Below are 16,504 nucleotides of genomic sequence, written 5' to 3'. Positions count from 1 at the left end.
ATTTAATTGAAACATAATAAAGATTAATCTGAAAATGTAAAGCACTAGGCCTATACATGGATTCCCAAGAGTCCAGTGGTGTATAATATGCTATATAGCAATATGGTGCATACCAGGGTTCTCAAGTCTCACGCAATGGGCGTGAGACACACGCAATTCAACAAGTTCACACGCTCACACGCCACACCTTGCATTTCTCACGCAGAAATATTACTAGGGATGTCAAGGTATCTGCATAATTATTAGAGGACGCGCAGGCATACGAGAGGATATCTCGCAGGGTTCAGAACTAGTGCACCACTCACCAGCAAAATCAAAACCATAAATAGCCACCGACATCCATCCACGTTTAAGATGTCAAAACTGCACCAAAATTATTTTTATTCAGAAATTCAACTGTTAGTCAAGGGGCCTATGTGGTTTCAGTGGGTTTGAAATGTTAATTTTTAGAGAGTGGTTGGATTGTCTTTAGAGGTCATTGAACATTTTTTTTTACCTGTTTCAACCCTATTTTTTTTTTTATTGTATATTTCACTGTAAATAACACCATAAATTTCGCCTAAATCACTGGCTATGTTGAATAAAGTTCACAGAACAATTCTTTTCAACAGTATGATTGTGTGTCAGTATTATGATTGTATGTCAAACAATTACAGATAAGATCAACCAATCAGTTTCACCAAATACACATACTCCATTGCTGAAAGATAGCAAAAACATAACAGAATCACAGATAAGACCTCAAACTACACTTGATTTAGAATGTTGGGGGGAGGTGTGACGTAAAAGGACACCCGTCTTTTAACAGGAGATTCTGAAGCAATTCAATATTAGGCTACGGATTTCTTTGGAAAACGGACAACAGAGACTGACAGCAACAGCATGGGGCTATTTTAATTTCAAACGCCAAGGGAACGTTATCAGGATGCATAGGTGATTGGTGGATTTATTGTTTTGTTTAAAAGTGGTTTATCCAGAAAACAACAAATGAGCACAGGATGTGTCAGTATTTTGGCACATGAGCCTAGGCTATAATTTAGGGATGACCTGTGGACATTTATCCTACCACCAGAATACACCTGGTGACATGATCTGTTCCAATTTGTCGCAAGAGCATAACTCCATTAAAATCCTACCGGAAGCAATGAGGTGCATTTTTGTCTGATTTCATTTTGCACATAAAAGATATAATATACTGTAGAGATGTGATAGAGACGACAAAGGTGCTTTACATCTCTGCAAATTACAGCTCAGACAGTTAAAATGGTTGGTAAATGGTAGGCCACTTTTTAAACTGGGGGAGTTGGCAAACCTACGAGTAGCCTACACTTGTAATCCTCAAAATTGTGGGAATGGCAGTGCAGGCTTTGATATAGATTGTTGCTTAGTGACGCAGGCATTGGACTGGAATGTGTAGGGTGCTTTTGTAAATAGCTTATTTTATTGCCCTTTCTTTCTTACAAGTCAATTAGTATTCCATGCTCGACCTGCTGGGCTTAGAGCTATAAAACATAATCAGGTGTCAACAGCTTCCGAAAGAAAACGTGGGAAGTTGTTTTACGCAAACCCTGTAAACTTTCGATAAACTGAATTTTGGTGTCTGTTCTGTGTCCTGATATCTCATTTCCCATAGGAAAAGAACTAGGCTAAATCAGTCCGCGCTAACCAGCCTATTTAGAAGGGCACGGTGCCATCATGGAAAGATGGCAGAAACTTGTCGCTGTCACTGTTGTTACACTACTTTTCCGAGGTAAGATTTTTGAACACTTTTTTAACTGATATCTGTATATCTATAAATACAATGTGCTTTTCCATTCCATCTAGCCAATTTGTTGTGTAAAGAGTCAGCATTAAGCTGGAAACATTCGCTCTCCGTTACGTAAAAAAAGAAGTAATGTGCTTTAGAAAGAACTGTCGCTTTGCATGGACGTAGGTTACTACGTATTTGCGTGTTACGAATGTGCAACATATATGCAATATGATTTCTTCTGTGAGGACAACTAAACGTATTATATGTTTGCAACAACATCGGTTGACACAGCTTCAGACTGAAGTCTTTGCTTGATTCATGGCTGCGTCTGACTATGATGTCGCAAGATTACACTAGCCAATATATTTGGAGACGTTTCAGACTCCGTCAATTGGAGATCGAAAAAGTTGAATCGATAATTCTTAAAGGAATGGTTTTAATTTCTGACATCGTCTGCACAATATTGCACTTATTTCTCCTTTCATTTTCTAGAGTTTGTTGTGGGGTTGAGTATCAGGAATGAACAATCAGGCAAGTGTGTTGCAGTACTAAAGCATAGGGGGCGCTACAGGTTTGAGCTTGTTGACTGTCAGCCGGGCTCTGCCTCCCAAGAGTGGCTGTGGGATCCAGAGAGTTGCTCCATCAAAAGCCTTGAGGCCGGAGAGTGTCTGAGTGGCACGTACCCAAAGCACGAAGGTGTCCGCCTGCGCAGCTGTCTGGATGGGGAGGATGGTGGAGAAGGCCAGGCTTGGAGCTGCTCCAAGAAGGGCCACTTGACCCTTCAAGGCGCCCGTCTTCACCTGAGTGAGAGGCACAGCCAGGAGCACCCGACCAAGACCAAGAGCATCTACCTCTCCAAGGACAGAGGGCCGGCCAGCCAGTGGAGGACCCTCAGCAACAGCTCTGTTTGTGGGGAGGGCAGTGGTGGTGACATGTGCCACAAGCGCCACAACAGCCTCTTGCAGCATCCCACGTCGACACCATCCACACCACCTTCACCTCACACTGAAAATAAGACACCTCTGAATCCAAGTAATCTCTTTGGTGTTCCAGGCCTACATTTGTAGCCTAACACAGGCATTTCTTGCAACAATGCACTTTGTTGTGTTAGTCTTTCAGATTGATCAATAGATTCTCATTCATTAGAATACAGGTCTAGTTTAATTTCTGCAAGTACGTAAGATATAGGCCTACTACATATGAGGCATGTTTCTTGTGAATGGCCAAGCTTTTACTTGCACAGCTGTAACTTTCTTCCTTGTTCAATCAGTAAGTAATTTAAGGGAGTAGTCTGTGAGTCTAATCTGATGCTTTGTGTCAATCCAGCTAATTTGTCCTCGTAGTCCTCTTGCCATTCATTCTGTGTCAGTGCTCAAAATAAATGAAAGTATAGTCCTGAGTATTGCCTCAGGAGCACGTCAGGGACAGGAGTTATTTGATTGGCTGTTGAGCTCAAGAACCTTCTGCTTGAATCAGATTGTATCTTTAATCACCGATTGAGACAATACAGTGTACACTGACCCCTTATTCATCAGTATTGGGATTTATGGTGCATTTGATAATGACATTCTCTCTGCAGTGCATCTGGGTGAGGGTCTGGTTGCCCCTGGCCCCACTGAACAAAACACGAGTACTGAGTGGCCTGTTCAGCCTCACAGCAGTCTTGCTCCAGAGAAAGGCATGATGGACCTTTTCAACATGGATTTTGGTGAGCATGCCAAAAGGTTTTTATGATTCCACAAGAGCCAACACATACTTTATACTTTATATATATATCCATGGTAGGGTGACTGGATAGTGGTTGACCTGTTTTATTTCATAGCAGGAGATTTTGGAAAGAAAAGATTAGAATACTAATCTGGTAGTTTAGTCGTTAGGCACTAACAACACCAGGGGTGCATTCAAATTCGGCAAACATTAGCGACCATTTGTGATGAACATGTTTTCTCTGAACAGCTAAATCTGAACGATTTGGCGTTAACATTCCATTGTAACGTAATTGTATTGTTACCTTATGTCAAGCTCATGTCCAGCTCCACTGTATGTTCACGGAGAACTAGGCCTACCTCCTCAGACTGTTTGCGAGTGTTTGCAAATGTTCGCCAAAAACTCAAGGCAAACAGTAACTTGTTTGCAAACGTTCGCCTGTGTTTGCGAATTTGAACGCACGTCAGGAATTTGGTTTTGATTCCCAGAGAGCTCACATAGATGGTGATGGAAGTTTACTTCTGCACTTTAAGTCAATGATGATCATGTATGGATGATGTAAATCAGTTTAACTTCAGAGATGCAATGCATGCAAATATCCTCTGGGTGGCAGTAGACAAACAGGAATTGTATTCAAGAAACTTGACCCCAGGTTACCTCAGCTTGCCAGTTCTATCTGCTATTAAAAACCAGTAAAATGAGCTGTAGCTTGTCCCATGTTTTCGTACACCTTGGTTTTATACAGGAGAAATGAGCTGTCACTAATGTCTTGGCATTACATTACATTACATTTTCCAGGAATAAGCTGGAAGGTGGCCATGTTGGTTTTAAGCTCCCTGGCTCTTGTGTTGGGCTTTGTTATTCTGATCCTCAGCATTCTTCAGAACAGGTGAGACACCCTCTTCACCTCAGTTCCTATTGCATGAGGGTTACATGCTTCCTATGTGACCCCTGTATCAGGTTATATACAGGGCTTATACAGGGCTAATGTATTGCTGTGTGTCTGTCTGTTTTTCACTTAGGAAGAAGAACGTGGTTGTGCTGAAGTCGTACACACGCACAGGGGAGGTCAGTCAGCCCGGCTCCCCTTTGCTCCACGACCGAGCTCCCCTCACCCAGAACCCCATGCGGCCAGCAGCACACTCCCCCTGTCTGCCACGAGGGGAGATCTTCGTGGCGTGGAAAGATGGAACTGTGACACCACTGTTTGACAGCACCTACCAGGCAAAATGATTGGGTTACTTGCTAACTGATAAAAAAAATGGTTAACCACTGTTACTACCACTATGGGTACTACTGTTACATACATACATTGTTGTTTTTTGTTTGTTTTTTACTGATGGAATGTCTGAGTAATGTTGAAGCATTCTACACATGTGTGTGTGCCGGCCTTGTATTTGGGATGATGCTCTCCTTGCTCTGTGCACTCTGTTTTTGATTAAGGGGAGTTGAAAAGGCATGAGCCCTTCATTCCTCCCATTCCTCCGCAAAGCCAAAATGAGATGAAATTCAGAATAGTTGGGCAGAGAGCAGAGAGGAGGTTGGACTGATTGGGTTCCTGGAGTCTCGTAAATCCAACACAGGTCCAGTGTGGAGAAGGTTTGGTGGTCTATGTGTATGCACTAAATATAACACTGGAAAGTGGAGCATCTTGCACAAGATGAGCTTGTGCTGTGTTTGTTGTCAGAAATGAAAAATGCCTTCAGAAGGAAAATATTTCACATAAACGTCATATTTATGTCATGTTAAGCCAAGGTTTGATAAGGAAACAGTGCTTCTCGTTAATGGACATTTTAAAACGTCCAAAAATGACCTTAGCAACAGCAATAGCAACATTATGTGAACAACTGCTTTGATGTAACGTCAAAAACAGCTATGCTCTGTGTCTAGCTTGTTTTTTGACCTTAAAAGGGGAGGTACTGCTGTTCTGTAAAACAAATACTACATACAACTAAAAATATAAACATGATGTCTAGGGGGCATCAAGCTGTTCATTGACCTCTAGAATATTATGGTGGCAGGTTAGGTTGCGACTGCATTCTTTGAAAATCTACTTAAGAGCCCTGAAGGGATGTTCACAAAACACTGTGTTGGGGCAGATTCATGGCAATTACAGTCCTATAGTATTTTGTAGCATAACATTTTCTAACATTTTTTTGTATTTTTTGTCAAAATTAATATGCTGCAGACAGACTGTATCTAATGTGAAATGCGTTGTATGTGTATGTCATTGTGAAGGAAAATTGTGTGATGTCAGATTATGAAAATGATCATGATCTTTGTTGAGAATCCACAATACTAAATGGCGTTATAACGGTAGCAACTGCATTCTGAATGTACAATTAAATAAGCATAATGTTAAATGCAGATTTGAATGTCATTCTTACTGGCTCATGTAACTTACTGGCTCCTCTATATATGTAAAAATCTGATATTAGAAATTCTGATAGTGGGATATGAACTATCACCTCTCACAAGCATCTTGACTCAGACGCTCTACATGTGAAATGGCCCATGTAAGTGCCAGGGGAAACAGTGAAGGAAACTAATGATCAGTAAAACATGTCATATTGATAAATTCCTTTCGGCAGTTGGTCATTTTTACATGTTTTTATCCTAACAGACTGAGGTCACTGCTGTTCATGACGCTGGGTTTGCCTGTGCAGGTTCTGCCTACTCTGTGGAAACTGCCCAGTCTTCTCGCTATGACCGTGCCTCTAGTCTTTTCATTTATTATACACAGATACAAATGTAGAATGTTTAGTTACATTACTTATCTGTGTGTGTGTGTGTGTGTGCGTGCGCGCGTACATGCGAGCGAGGGCATGCCTGCGTGTGTCTCCTGTGACAATGCATTCTGCTGGGTCAATGGGTTCAGGAAGGCCTTAGAGCATTGACAGTCAAGGGCCAGAGGACTTCTTAATCTTGGTTACACCGCATTTAAGAGATTCATGATTCAACAGCTGTATTTGTCACATACATTTGTTATAAAAAGTGTACAACATGTAGTCAAATGTAAACCAAATCCAACTCCATTGCAAATGAATTGAAACAATTTTGTAGCTATACCTGCAAACAGAACTGACCTCTATTAATTTATCCTTTAAATCTGTATTAGAATGCATCGTTTATCTTTTTATGGTTGTTTTTACTTTCCAGGAATATTTTTGCTTTGGGTGTTGCTTTCCTCGTATGGCCATTATTTCTTAATTTTTGGTGAAATGGAGCCTGTCATTTTGTTTCAATTCATTTGCACAAGGTCGTAGATAAAGAAAATGAGTGTGTTGGTGTATTGTGACACAAAGATTTATGAATAAGCCTTACCAAGGCGGTCAGAGGAATGGGAATCTGCCTTTGACGTCATCTTGCCTGCTCACTTGTGAACCCGTATGGAAGAGCTGATGCAGTGCACCCTCTCTCGGCCAGACAGTCAGTGGTCTTATCTGAAGTCGGAAGAATCTGTCTGCTCTTGGAAGTTTAGATCATAATCTCAGTCATAATGATTAGCGTACAGTTGCCCAAGCTCACTTGCTCATCTTTCCTTGGAGAAACGTTGGCTAGTGTAACTAGAGCTGGGAGACAGTCTCTGCAGCCCTGTCAGAGAGGGTATATTCATCTTCTCTTTTTACAATGTTTCACCCTAAAAACCACAACCCTCTAATAGATATGAAAACAGAGTTTGGCTGTTTAGAAGCCATGAGTTTGAGGCCAGCAATAGAAATGCTGTAATTTTGCGGCATAGTCCTTAACACACAAAAAATGTAAATTTGCATCAGCACACTCTGCTCTGAACTGACCTCAGGATAATCATTTTTTCAAATGTTTCAATGAAACCAGTCTCCTACTTCATGGGAACTCGAGTCATCATCTGATAAGCTTGAATTGGATTGCCTCCATTCCTCCAGGCATTTGGCACGTGACACGGATGTTTTTCCTTGAGTAGGGCCTAAATGAGCAATGTCAAAAGCAGTTGGGTTGTAGACGTTGGGTGTGGAAGATTACTTCTGTGTAAATTAAATTAATTCTTTTTCAATGACTTTTCAATTATTTTTTCAGAATTTCTTTGATTTGAATATGTTTTTGATAATGCATCGTGTAGGTCTTAAATTTCGATCTTTATGGTCTAAAAATGTTTTTAAAAGGTCTTAAATTTGACTTACTAAAACCTGCAATAACCCTGCACATAGTAGGAAAGGTAAAAACCTTTAAACCTTAAAATAAAATGCATACAACATGCATACATGTTGATTTTCTATCTGGCTATGTCTGAACATGCACAGCATAGGCCACACACCTCTGCTAGCTGCTGCAGGTTTGGGCAACTGTGGGAATGTGTGGGTAGACATAGCCTACTATTGATTTAATGAGCCTAGTCATTGTTCAAGCTGGGGCATGTACAGTACCTACTGCATTGAAAGCCCTGTTTGTGAGGACAAAATGTGGAGCAAAGGTTTGATTATGGTCATCATTGATTAAAATGGTTTGCCATGATGTTTGTTTAAGGACATTACAGTTTGAGAGTACTTTCACGAGAAAGCATGAATCTGGGACAGGCAAGTTGAGGCAACCACTGATATTGTGGGAATAGCTTAAATCAATTTGCAACTATCATGTCTGAAAGGCCAACCCCATATTATTAGTTGCCCACAAGACATGTATTTTCCTTGTCATGTTGCTTCTGGTGGAGCTTATGAAAAATTTCCCAGGAAATCAAGTCTGCCAAAATAGCAAGGCCCCCCTGTGATTATATGGGGCAGAAGGCATAAGGTGTGACGTCCTGTTGAAAGTCTTGATACTGTGCACTGTATGTATGAAGACCTGCAGAATTCAAGTTATCCCAGTGCCATCCTGGGAGAGTACGAAAACAAGGCTGTAGCAGTGAGGTTGTCTTGTGAGGTTTTCCAAAAAACGTACAGAAAAATATTTAAGGCTCTGTTGATCTGGCTCCTCAGAGGTGGGCGCTCACACACACACACATGGCGCACACATGTGTGTTTTGTCTCGGAGGGAAGAAGTGTGGGGCAGGGCAGCGAGAAAAGCTGAGACCTGACTTTTAAATGCAGACACACAATTAAGACACCTTAGAGGGCCACAAAACAGGAAACAACACCCTGCTGATGAGCAGTGTGAGGCCAGCGATGCCAGCACTAGCACCTGTTATGAAACCAGCACCACCCACCTTGATCTTGAATACGTGGGCACGGTATCAGAACTGTGGGCACAGGCATGGTCTTGATCCCAGAGTAGTTTTCCATTTCAGGTTCACAGTCTGGAGAGATGTGGTGCTTGGCCTAGTGAGAGGCAGAGCATAACCCAATCCAGCTCTTATGGGAGTCGGATATTAAGACGCATCAAAGATAAAGCACAAAAGGACTGGATCACTGAATTCAAAAACCAAATCTGTGAAACCCCACAGAACTCGACTCACATGCACAAAAGCCTTTATTATGACACTAAATACCGGCAGGGGTTAGGGCCCAACACCTGCAAAACAATAGGCAAAGGTTTTAGCGATTCAGGGTCTTGTAACGAAAACTGGATCGAAGGTGCCTGGATTTTGAAACTCTAGGACTCCACTATTCAGAACCACAAAGGACCTAATAATGTGAAAGGCAAAACTTGAGTACTGGCCAAGAAAACCATGAGAACCTAAGTGAGAGACATGTGATGCTGATCTCGTAGATAATAGCCAGCTGAGAGCAGAAGTTGAGGGGAACCTCCTACTTCATGAAATGCTCAACAAATAGCTCAGCAGCTGTACTTTCTGTGTCACCTGCCAAGTCAAAGGTCAAATCCCAGCAATGGGAGTAAAACTCATCTGAATTCCTCTAGAATCTAGATCATCCAGCACTAACGCTGTACAGGTGATGGGTTCTATGCCCGAAGAGAACACATTCTGCTGTTATGTACTCTGTGGTTGGATTGCTTTCTTTTATTTGGATCAAAAGCATCTTATATGTAAATAAATACTATTGAAAGGGACATATTATTCCCATCAAAATGAACAGATGTGAGGCGAAATAATGAATAATGGGCCACAATAAAGGAACAGGATTGTGGGAAATGTAGGATAAGGATACAGTACACATCAGTTTGTTTTTTGTAGAGTTTGGTCGATGATCAGCTGTCATATATTTCATAATGTGAAAATGAGTGAGTGTCACATCAATGGAGCCAACGCCAGCTTTACAAAAGAAATAAACATGTTATTGTCCTCTACAGGAATACTAGTATACCAGAAATCATTATTTCTCAGAAATACTAAATGTAGAGACTGGGATATTCAAACATTGATAACAAAACACATTTCAATATAAACTAGAAAAGCATTTCCTGAAGGAAATACAGTGCATGAAAATGCAAAAAATATGATGTAAAATATCATACAGAGTAAAAACAAATAAAGCAGATATAGTTGCAATAGTGTTGCTAGGGTACATATGTTGGTTGTTATGCCAAATTAAGTGGTTGCTATGCTGGTTGCTTAGGTAATCCTATTGGTTGCTATGGTGGTTGCTAGGTTGATATTGTGGTGGTTGCTTGGCTGTTGCTAGGGTATTTGACATGGTGGCTAGACTGTTGCTTAAATGGTTAAATTATTCGAGAGGTAGATGAGGTTTAATATAGTTAGAATGACTGAACAGTTAAATAGGTGGATACCTTAAATCAGTGATACCAGGGTTACGGCCCGCGGTCCGGACCCGGACCGACTGCCTGTCACATCCGGCCCGCGGGTGATAAGGGGAGAACATATTTTTATTTAATTTTCGGTGGAATCCGTCAGTTGGTCTGTTGCTGCTGCTCGCCTCAGCTGCAGCAGCGCCGGTAGTGCTGACGGTAGACTAGTCGCTATCGAAATGTTATCAAACTCGTTACAGAGTATTATGATAGTGTTCGTGCTTTTCAAAGTAAACTGGCGTTATGCAAGACGCAGCTCTCCAAGCGCAATGCAGCCCACTTCCCCTGTCTAAAATCTCAGCCTGTTAATCGAGTATGGACAGGTAGGCTACGCAAACTTGCTTTCCGGATTCAGGCATGAGTTTGACAAAGGAAAAAGGACTGGAAAAAGACTTTTGCTCTCCATTCACGATTTACCCAGTGGCGATCCAAATGGAACTGATAAAACTGCAGTGTTGTAGCCTGGCGGGGCCATCCTAGATTTCTAGGTTAGCAGTGTTGTGCACCGTCGAAGGATTAGCCTATGTAGGCCTATCTGTTGCAATCGAATCATTTGATCAATCCTTGCCATCAGAGTAACTATTGCTCATGGTGTTGCCAATTTAGCGACTTTGTCGGTAGATTTAGCGACTTTTGGCCGTCACTAGCGACAACAAATCTGGCGACTTTTTCGTGTGTCTGGCGACTTTTGTTTTCTCTATGCGTTATCCTTCGGTTTGCCCAGGCTGACTGCAGCAGCAGCTTAAAGCGTGAGAAAAATCTTCTTGCAAAGATGCCAAACGCTGTTTCGTTGTTGAAACGTCAGAAAATCTCCCGCCTGTTTCGTTAGTGAATAAGGCTACATCGCGAATTTGCCCAAAGCATTGCCCCATGATTATAAAAGGAATGACTGCCTATATCAGCCCATTTTATTACAAGGAAGTAGATGTTCTATAGATCTAAGCTCAGACAACGCTCATTGGAAGGTGCAGCAACTTCGGCTGAAATTACAAGAGAGAAAACGAGACGAGAGCAATGACATGATGACAGGGAAACAGGGACACGCCAGCATCGTTCAACAATTGAACAAAGGAAGTAGGCTAGCCTACAACTTCATTCACAAGCAAAGCAGTAAATGTTAGAAAAACCTATAGCATTCGTTTAGGCTATGTAGGCCTAGCTTCAATGTTGTCAATGCAAGTTGATGCAGGACTGTCGGCTGTCCTAAATATATCCAAAATATAGCCATTGCCGTAAGGGTGCATTGCGTGTAGGCTACCCTATGGTCACATTATAATCAGACTTCAAGCAGTGCAAAGCAGATGCAGCAGTGAATAGGTTGGAAATGACTGCTTTTCAGCCACCTGATGCTAGTGTAGTCTAGATGATAGGCTACAGAAAGTAAAGTGTAGCCTATCAATAAATATACAAGTATATTAAATCAAATATATTTAAACTAGGCTCTTAAAGCTGCCTATATGAGTAGGAGAAAATAAGCAAACAGGAGTAAAAGGGAATTGAAGGGCCATTACCGTTTTTTTTTTTTTGGGGGGGCGGGGGGTACGACGTGCTGACGTAATTAATATGCAAATTAGCGCGTGAAGTCATCTAGCGACATTTAGTGACTTTTGGAGCTGGCTTTAGCTAACCTGACATTAGGGGAGTTCGACTTGCGGCAGATCTGTGCAGATCTGACTTGATGTGATGCATGCTGGGTTGAACACAATGCATACTGGGATGGACGCAATGCATACTGGTTAGAAATTCTGTCCGACTTCTGTCAGCCGGGGAGGGACTTACCACCGTGACACCATGTCACATGGCCTTAAAATATCGCGGGAGTCTTAGGGTGCATTCAGAGCACCTCGGAATGACAAGGACCGCCCCCATGGCTAGTTTGTTTTTCCGCCAGCAAGTGTTCATGTGCTTTGCCAACGGAATGTGTGACAAACACGGATGCCACAACAAAGGTTAAAACATACACTCACTAATCCTAAACAAACAACTGTATTTGCTTAAACTATAGTGTAAGATGCTCGTGAAAGAAAGATATGCAGCTTTCAAGTGATAAAAAGGGCAAATTCCCAAGTTCACATTAAAACTGTTGGACATGAAAGGCCACATGGACTACAAACGAACTACAACGTGACGACAAAAGTGATGACGAGCCCCTAACTGGGCAACTCTGTTAGCAAAATCTAGCCCCAGTTTCCGACCTCTGACTCACACGTTAAGTGAAGTGAATGACGCGGAATGATGATGTTTTCACTCGGAGAAAGGTTTTTACGAAGCCCATGAACGCTTGGTTAGCCTGCAGACAGATCTTGCAGTTGCCTTCCACGAGCTGCACGAGCTGAAACACGCCCTCATGACGTCAGTTCAAAGACGTGATAGGGCCATTTGGGAGGAATGTCCTCATGACGATTATGACTAGAGGCTCATGCTGCTTCCTTATGTTGGAATATGCGAAAATAAACAGAAATCGAAGGGATACCTTCTTATACGTGATTTCTGCAACAATGGTAGGCTAGCCTACTGAAAACGTTTGGATATTCTGTTATTTTCTGCTGTACACATATAGGGGAATTTGAATTTATGTGCTACAATGCAGGCCTGTTAACTGTATGACAACAGTGGTTTATTTAAACTACATCATAAGAATTTATTTCGTCAGTCATCATGCTCATTTTAATGAGTAAGAATGAAAGTTCTGCTGTGTTTATTGCAAACAACATTCCGCGATATCTCCCGCGAGTCACGTCAGGCAGACTGTAGCCTTTCCTAGCGTTCACGGGCTTCGGAAAAACCTTTCTCCGAGTGAAAACATCATCATTCCGCGTCATTTACGTCACTTAATAGGGGAGTTCGACTTGCGGCAGATCTGACTTGATGTGATGCATGCTGGGTTGAACACAATGCATACTGGGATGGACGCAATGCATACTGGTTAGAAATTCTGTCCGACTTCTGTCAGCCGGGGAGGGACTTACCACCGTGACACCATGTCACATGGCCTTAAAATATCGCGGGAGTCTTAGCCTGCAAACAGATCTTGCAGTTGCCTTCCACGAGCTGCACGAGCTGAAACACGCCCTCATGACGTCAGTTCAAAGACGTGATAGGGCCATTTGGGAGGAATGTCCTCATGACGATTATGACTAGAGGCTCATGCTGCTTCCTTATGTTGGAATATGCGAAAATAAACAGAAATCGAAGGGATACCTTCTTATACGTGATTTCTGCAACAATGGTAGGCTAGCCTACTGAAAACGTTTGGATATTCTGTTATTTTCTGCTGTACACATATAGGGGAAACACTTGATATTGAATTTATGTGCTACAATGCAGGCCTGTTAACTGTATGACAACAGTGGTTTATTTAAACTACATCATAAGAATTTATTTCGTCAGTCATCATGCTCATTTTAATGAGTAAGAATGAAAGTTCTGCTGTGTTTATTGCAAACAACATTCCGCGATATCTCCCGCGAGTCACGTCAGGCAGACTGTAGCCTTTCTGTCCGGGATGAGCTGCCCTCTGTTGTAGCTCCTCCCGGCTAGGCTCTGAAGATCACGTTTACGTAGTAAGCCAGACCAGAGAATGTCTAATAAGGGGAGAACTGCCACTCTCGGAAAACTTCCGGTTTCTAAACTGTTCTGAACTGGTTGCAGTTCCTTCTTTGGTTCCACATGAGGGCGCTCGTCCACGAGTGCAGAATGCATGGAGGTCTATGGAGCTGTACCCCTCAAAATCAACTTTTCTCGGGATATAATTTTTTTACAAGTAATTTGAATATTGTTCAAATATTTTTATATTATATTTCGAAAGGGGAGGCAAAGAAAATACACTTGGTTGAGTATTATATTTTTTAACGTCACTTAATTGTTCTAAAAAGCCTTTCAAACGTGTCAATGACGTCATTCATTAGCACAATGCTAGCGTGTTATGGGCAACAACGACCCAACCTGTAAGAAATCAAAAGGACATAAGTACTCGTTCATTCAACTTTTGACCTATAACCCATGTTGAAGTTATACAAACTACAATCAAATCTGAGATTTGTCAACGACAATCAGGTGAAAGAGGCAAATTTAGCCGTCTAGCTCCATTGACTCCCATTCATTCTGCACTCATGGCGATCGCCCCCAGTGGAACTCTGGTGGAACTGCAACCAAAATTCGGTACAATGGGACTTAATACGGAGTGGCAAGGCTCTCCGTAGACGGGCTCTGGCCAGACCAAGTCAGACTCAGCCGAAGTCAAACAAGCCTACTGTTATAGACCTCTCCAGAATATATCCCGCCTCCTAACTTCCGTATCCATCCAATTTCCGGACGTGGATTGTCTATGGGAAATAACATGGCGTTTTGAAAGATCGTACCTGTCAAACTCTGTAGGTGACAAAGTAGAAAAAGCTGCTGGGCAGATTGGCCTACACACTTCTGCCATCTAGTTTCCACTGGATTTTTTGATTTTCGGTGCCGTTTGAGTAGTATAGTCTATAGTATACTACTTAAACGGCACCGACAATCAAAAAATCCAGTGGAAACTATATGGCAGAAGTGTGTAGGCCAATCTGCCCACCGGCTCTTTCAACTTCGCTACCTACAGATGTTTTACCGGTATGATATTTCGAAACGCCATGTTATTCCCCATAGACAAAGTAGGGAGACGGCAGCCTAAATAAGCCTAAATAAGGTTTTGCTAAGAAGCACACATCCTGTTTCGATGTCTGGATGGGAGACGTTAAAATTTCAAAATAAAAGCCCGAGAATATACATATCGCTAAAAGTTATAAATCGCTACTCGCGATGGGAAAGCATAATAGCACAAAATAGCGTGATGGTCTCTTCACATTAATACATATCGCTACTCGCGATCTCTTGACATTGATAAGGTAGATGCTTAAGCTTAGAAATAAATCACTAGCCTATTCGCGATGGGAAAGCATAATAGCACAAAATAGCGTGATGGTCTATTGCCATTGATATCAACAATACTCGCGCTAAAAGGTAGGTTTGCCTGCTTAAAGTGAGTAACACATACATCATCAGCATTGTATTATATTTTATAATAATTTTATAAAAATAGCAGTGGATGAAACAGTTATTTGTTGATGAGTGGGTGTCAGAGCAGGGGCACAGAAAAAGCCTTGAATTATGCCTTAAATTCAATATCAAATTCTGCAGTATTAACCCTGTGTGTGTGTGTTAGTGTTGTCACGATACCAAAATTATGACTTCGATACGATACCTGCCATAAATATCACGATGCTCGATACTAAAACGATACTACGGCGAAATCCTAAGATATCTGGAGAAGAAAGGACTCATACCTCCTCCAAGTGTATTGAGTCATTTGTGTTGAATTTGGTGCACTTTTGTAGTGTGTAGGTCAATTCTGGGTTCTAAACTTCCTACATAATTATTATTTTTTTATAGTCAGTAAAATAGTAGGCCTACTTTGTGTGATTAAGTCCTTTATTGTTTGTTATAGTTCATTTACATTGTGTTGTGGCAATAAAGTAGCTTTAAATAGCCAAACTAGGCTAGATCAAGGTCAGTGTTAAAATTACTGCATGCAAATCACTGAATGCTATGCAGAGGGGCCTCATCTTTAGGCCATCTGATGTACAGTATAGGCTACCCTAGGCCTTCCCGTGTTCATGGGATTTCTTTGACAGTTGCAAAGGGGAAAATGTGAGGATAGTCTTCTTTGTGCCCAGTGTACAAGTACGACGTTCCAACCACTCAGGTCTTCGTCAGATAGGCCTACACCATTACCTGTTGCAATATATCTGTGTGCATTCCTACATTACGTCTATTTCTTTGATAACATGATTTGCTACCACGTACTGTAACAATAAGCCGCTTATTATTAGGACTCAACACGCTTTGGTGGTGTTATGATGTGGGCTTTAATTAGCGCATTTCGGGTAGCCTATCCTACATCTGGGCAATAATTATTGAACAAATTGCAGTCTACATGCCATGGCAAATATTACCAGTAGTAGGCTGCTACTGACCGAACATGAAATAGATCGTTTACAAGTTATGGTAATGTTATTCTGGCGTGAACATTGCGCTTTCATCGCGTTAGCACCCTTGATTACAGCTCGTTATGTCTCGTCAAAATGATTACAGCTCTGTCTCGTCAAAATTCATTGATGAAGGAAGGTTCGCTTTATCCCAGAGAACCATACTCGTTTCACTTAGGCTAGACTAAAACATAAGAGAAGAACTTGGCACTAACCATGTAGTCGTGTTTTCTATAGCATATTCGTTAACCTGTCATTCTTTGAACTCTTTAAAAATGTTGGGATATATCTGCGAGGTGTTTAGCCAAGTTCCATGCGTAGCCTACTGCTTTTAAATGACTTTGTGTACCTG

At 41.7% G+C, this 16,504-nt stretch overlaps 1 protein-coding gene across 1 annotated transcript; it reads left to right on the top strand.

The window, feature by feature from the left end:
- Window positions 1-1,437: 1,437 nt before the first annotated feature.
- On the top strand, window positions 1,438-5,824 carry LOC143105593 (uncharacterized). The gene is made up of 5 exons (XM_076269615.1): window positions 1,438-1,750; window positions 2,243-2,782; window positions 3,330-3,458; window positions 4,256-4,346; window positions 4,480-5,824. Exons 1-5 carry the CDS (start codon window positions 1,696-1,698, stop codon window positions 4,688-4,690), a joined length of 1,026 nt encoding a protein of 341 aa, XP_076125730.1. The 5' UTR covers window positions 1,438-1,695; the 3' UTR covers window positions 4,691-5,824.
- Window positions 5,825-16,504: the final 10,680 nt, after the last annotated feature.

This window comes from Alosa pseudoharengus, unplaced genomic scaffold (genome assembly GCF_046254945.1).
Source record: "Alosa pseudoharengus isolate Yale_2024_CS ecotype anadromous, Long Island Sound unplaced genomic scaffold, YU_APseudo_1.1 YU_APseudo_1.1_scf_6, whole genome shotgun sequence".
NCBI classification, from domain to species: domain Eukaryota; kingdom Metazoa; phylum Chordata; class Actinopteri; order Clupeiformes; family Clupeidae; genus Alosa; species Alosa pseudoharengus.
This window is presented reverse-complemented; position numbering and strand designations above follow the sequence as displayed.

What these genes read in the sequence shown, in the direction of transcription:
- LOC143105593 (XM_076269615.1), top strand. Translation starts at nt 1,696, where the DNA reads ATGGAAAGATGGCAGAAACTTGTCGCTGTCACTGTTGTTACACTACTT. An exon ending in TGTTACACTACTTTTCCGAG is followed by an intron (nt 1,751 to 2,242) that starts GTAAGATTTTTG and finishes TTCATTTTCTAG; the next exon opens with AGTTTGTTGTGGGGTTGAGT. An exon ending in CTCAGCATTCTTCAGAACAG is followed by an intron (nt 4,347 to 4,479) that starts GTGAGACACCCT and finishes TTTTTCACTTAG; the next exon opens with GAAGAAGAACGTGGTTGTGC.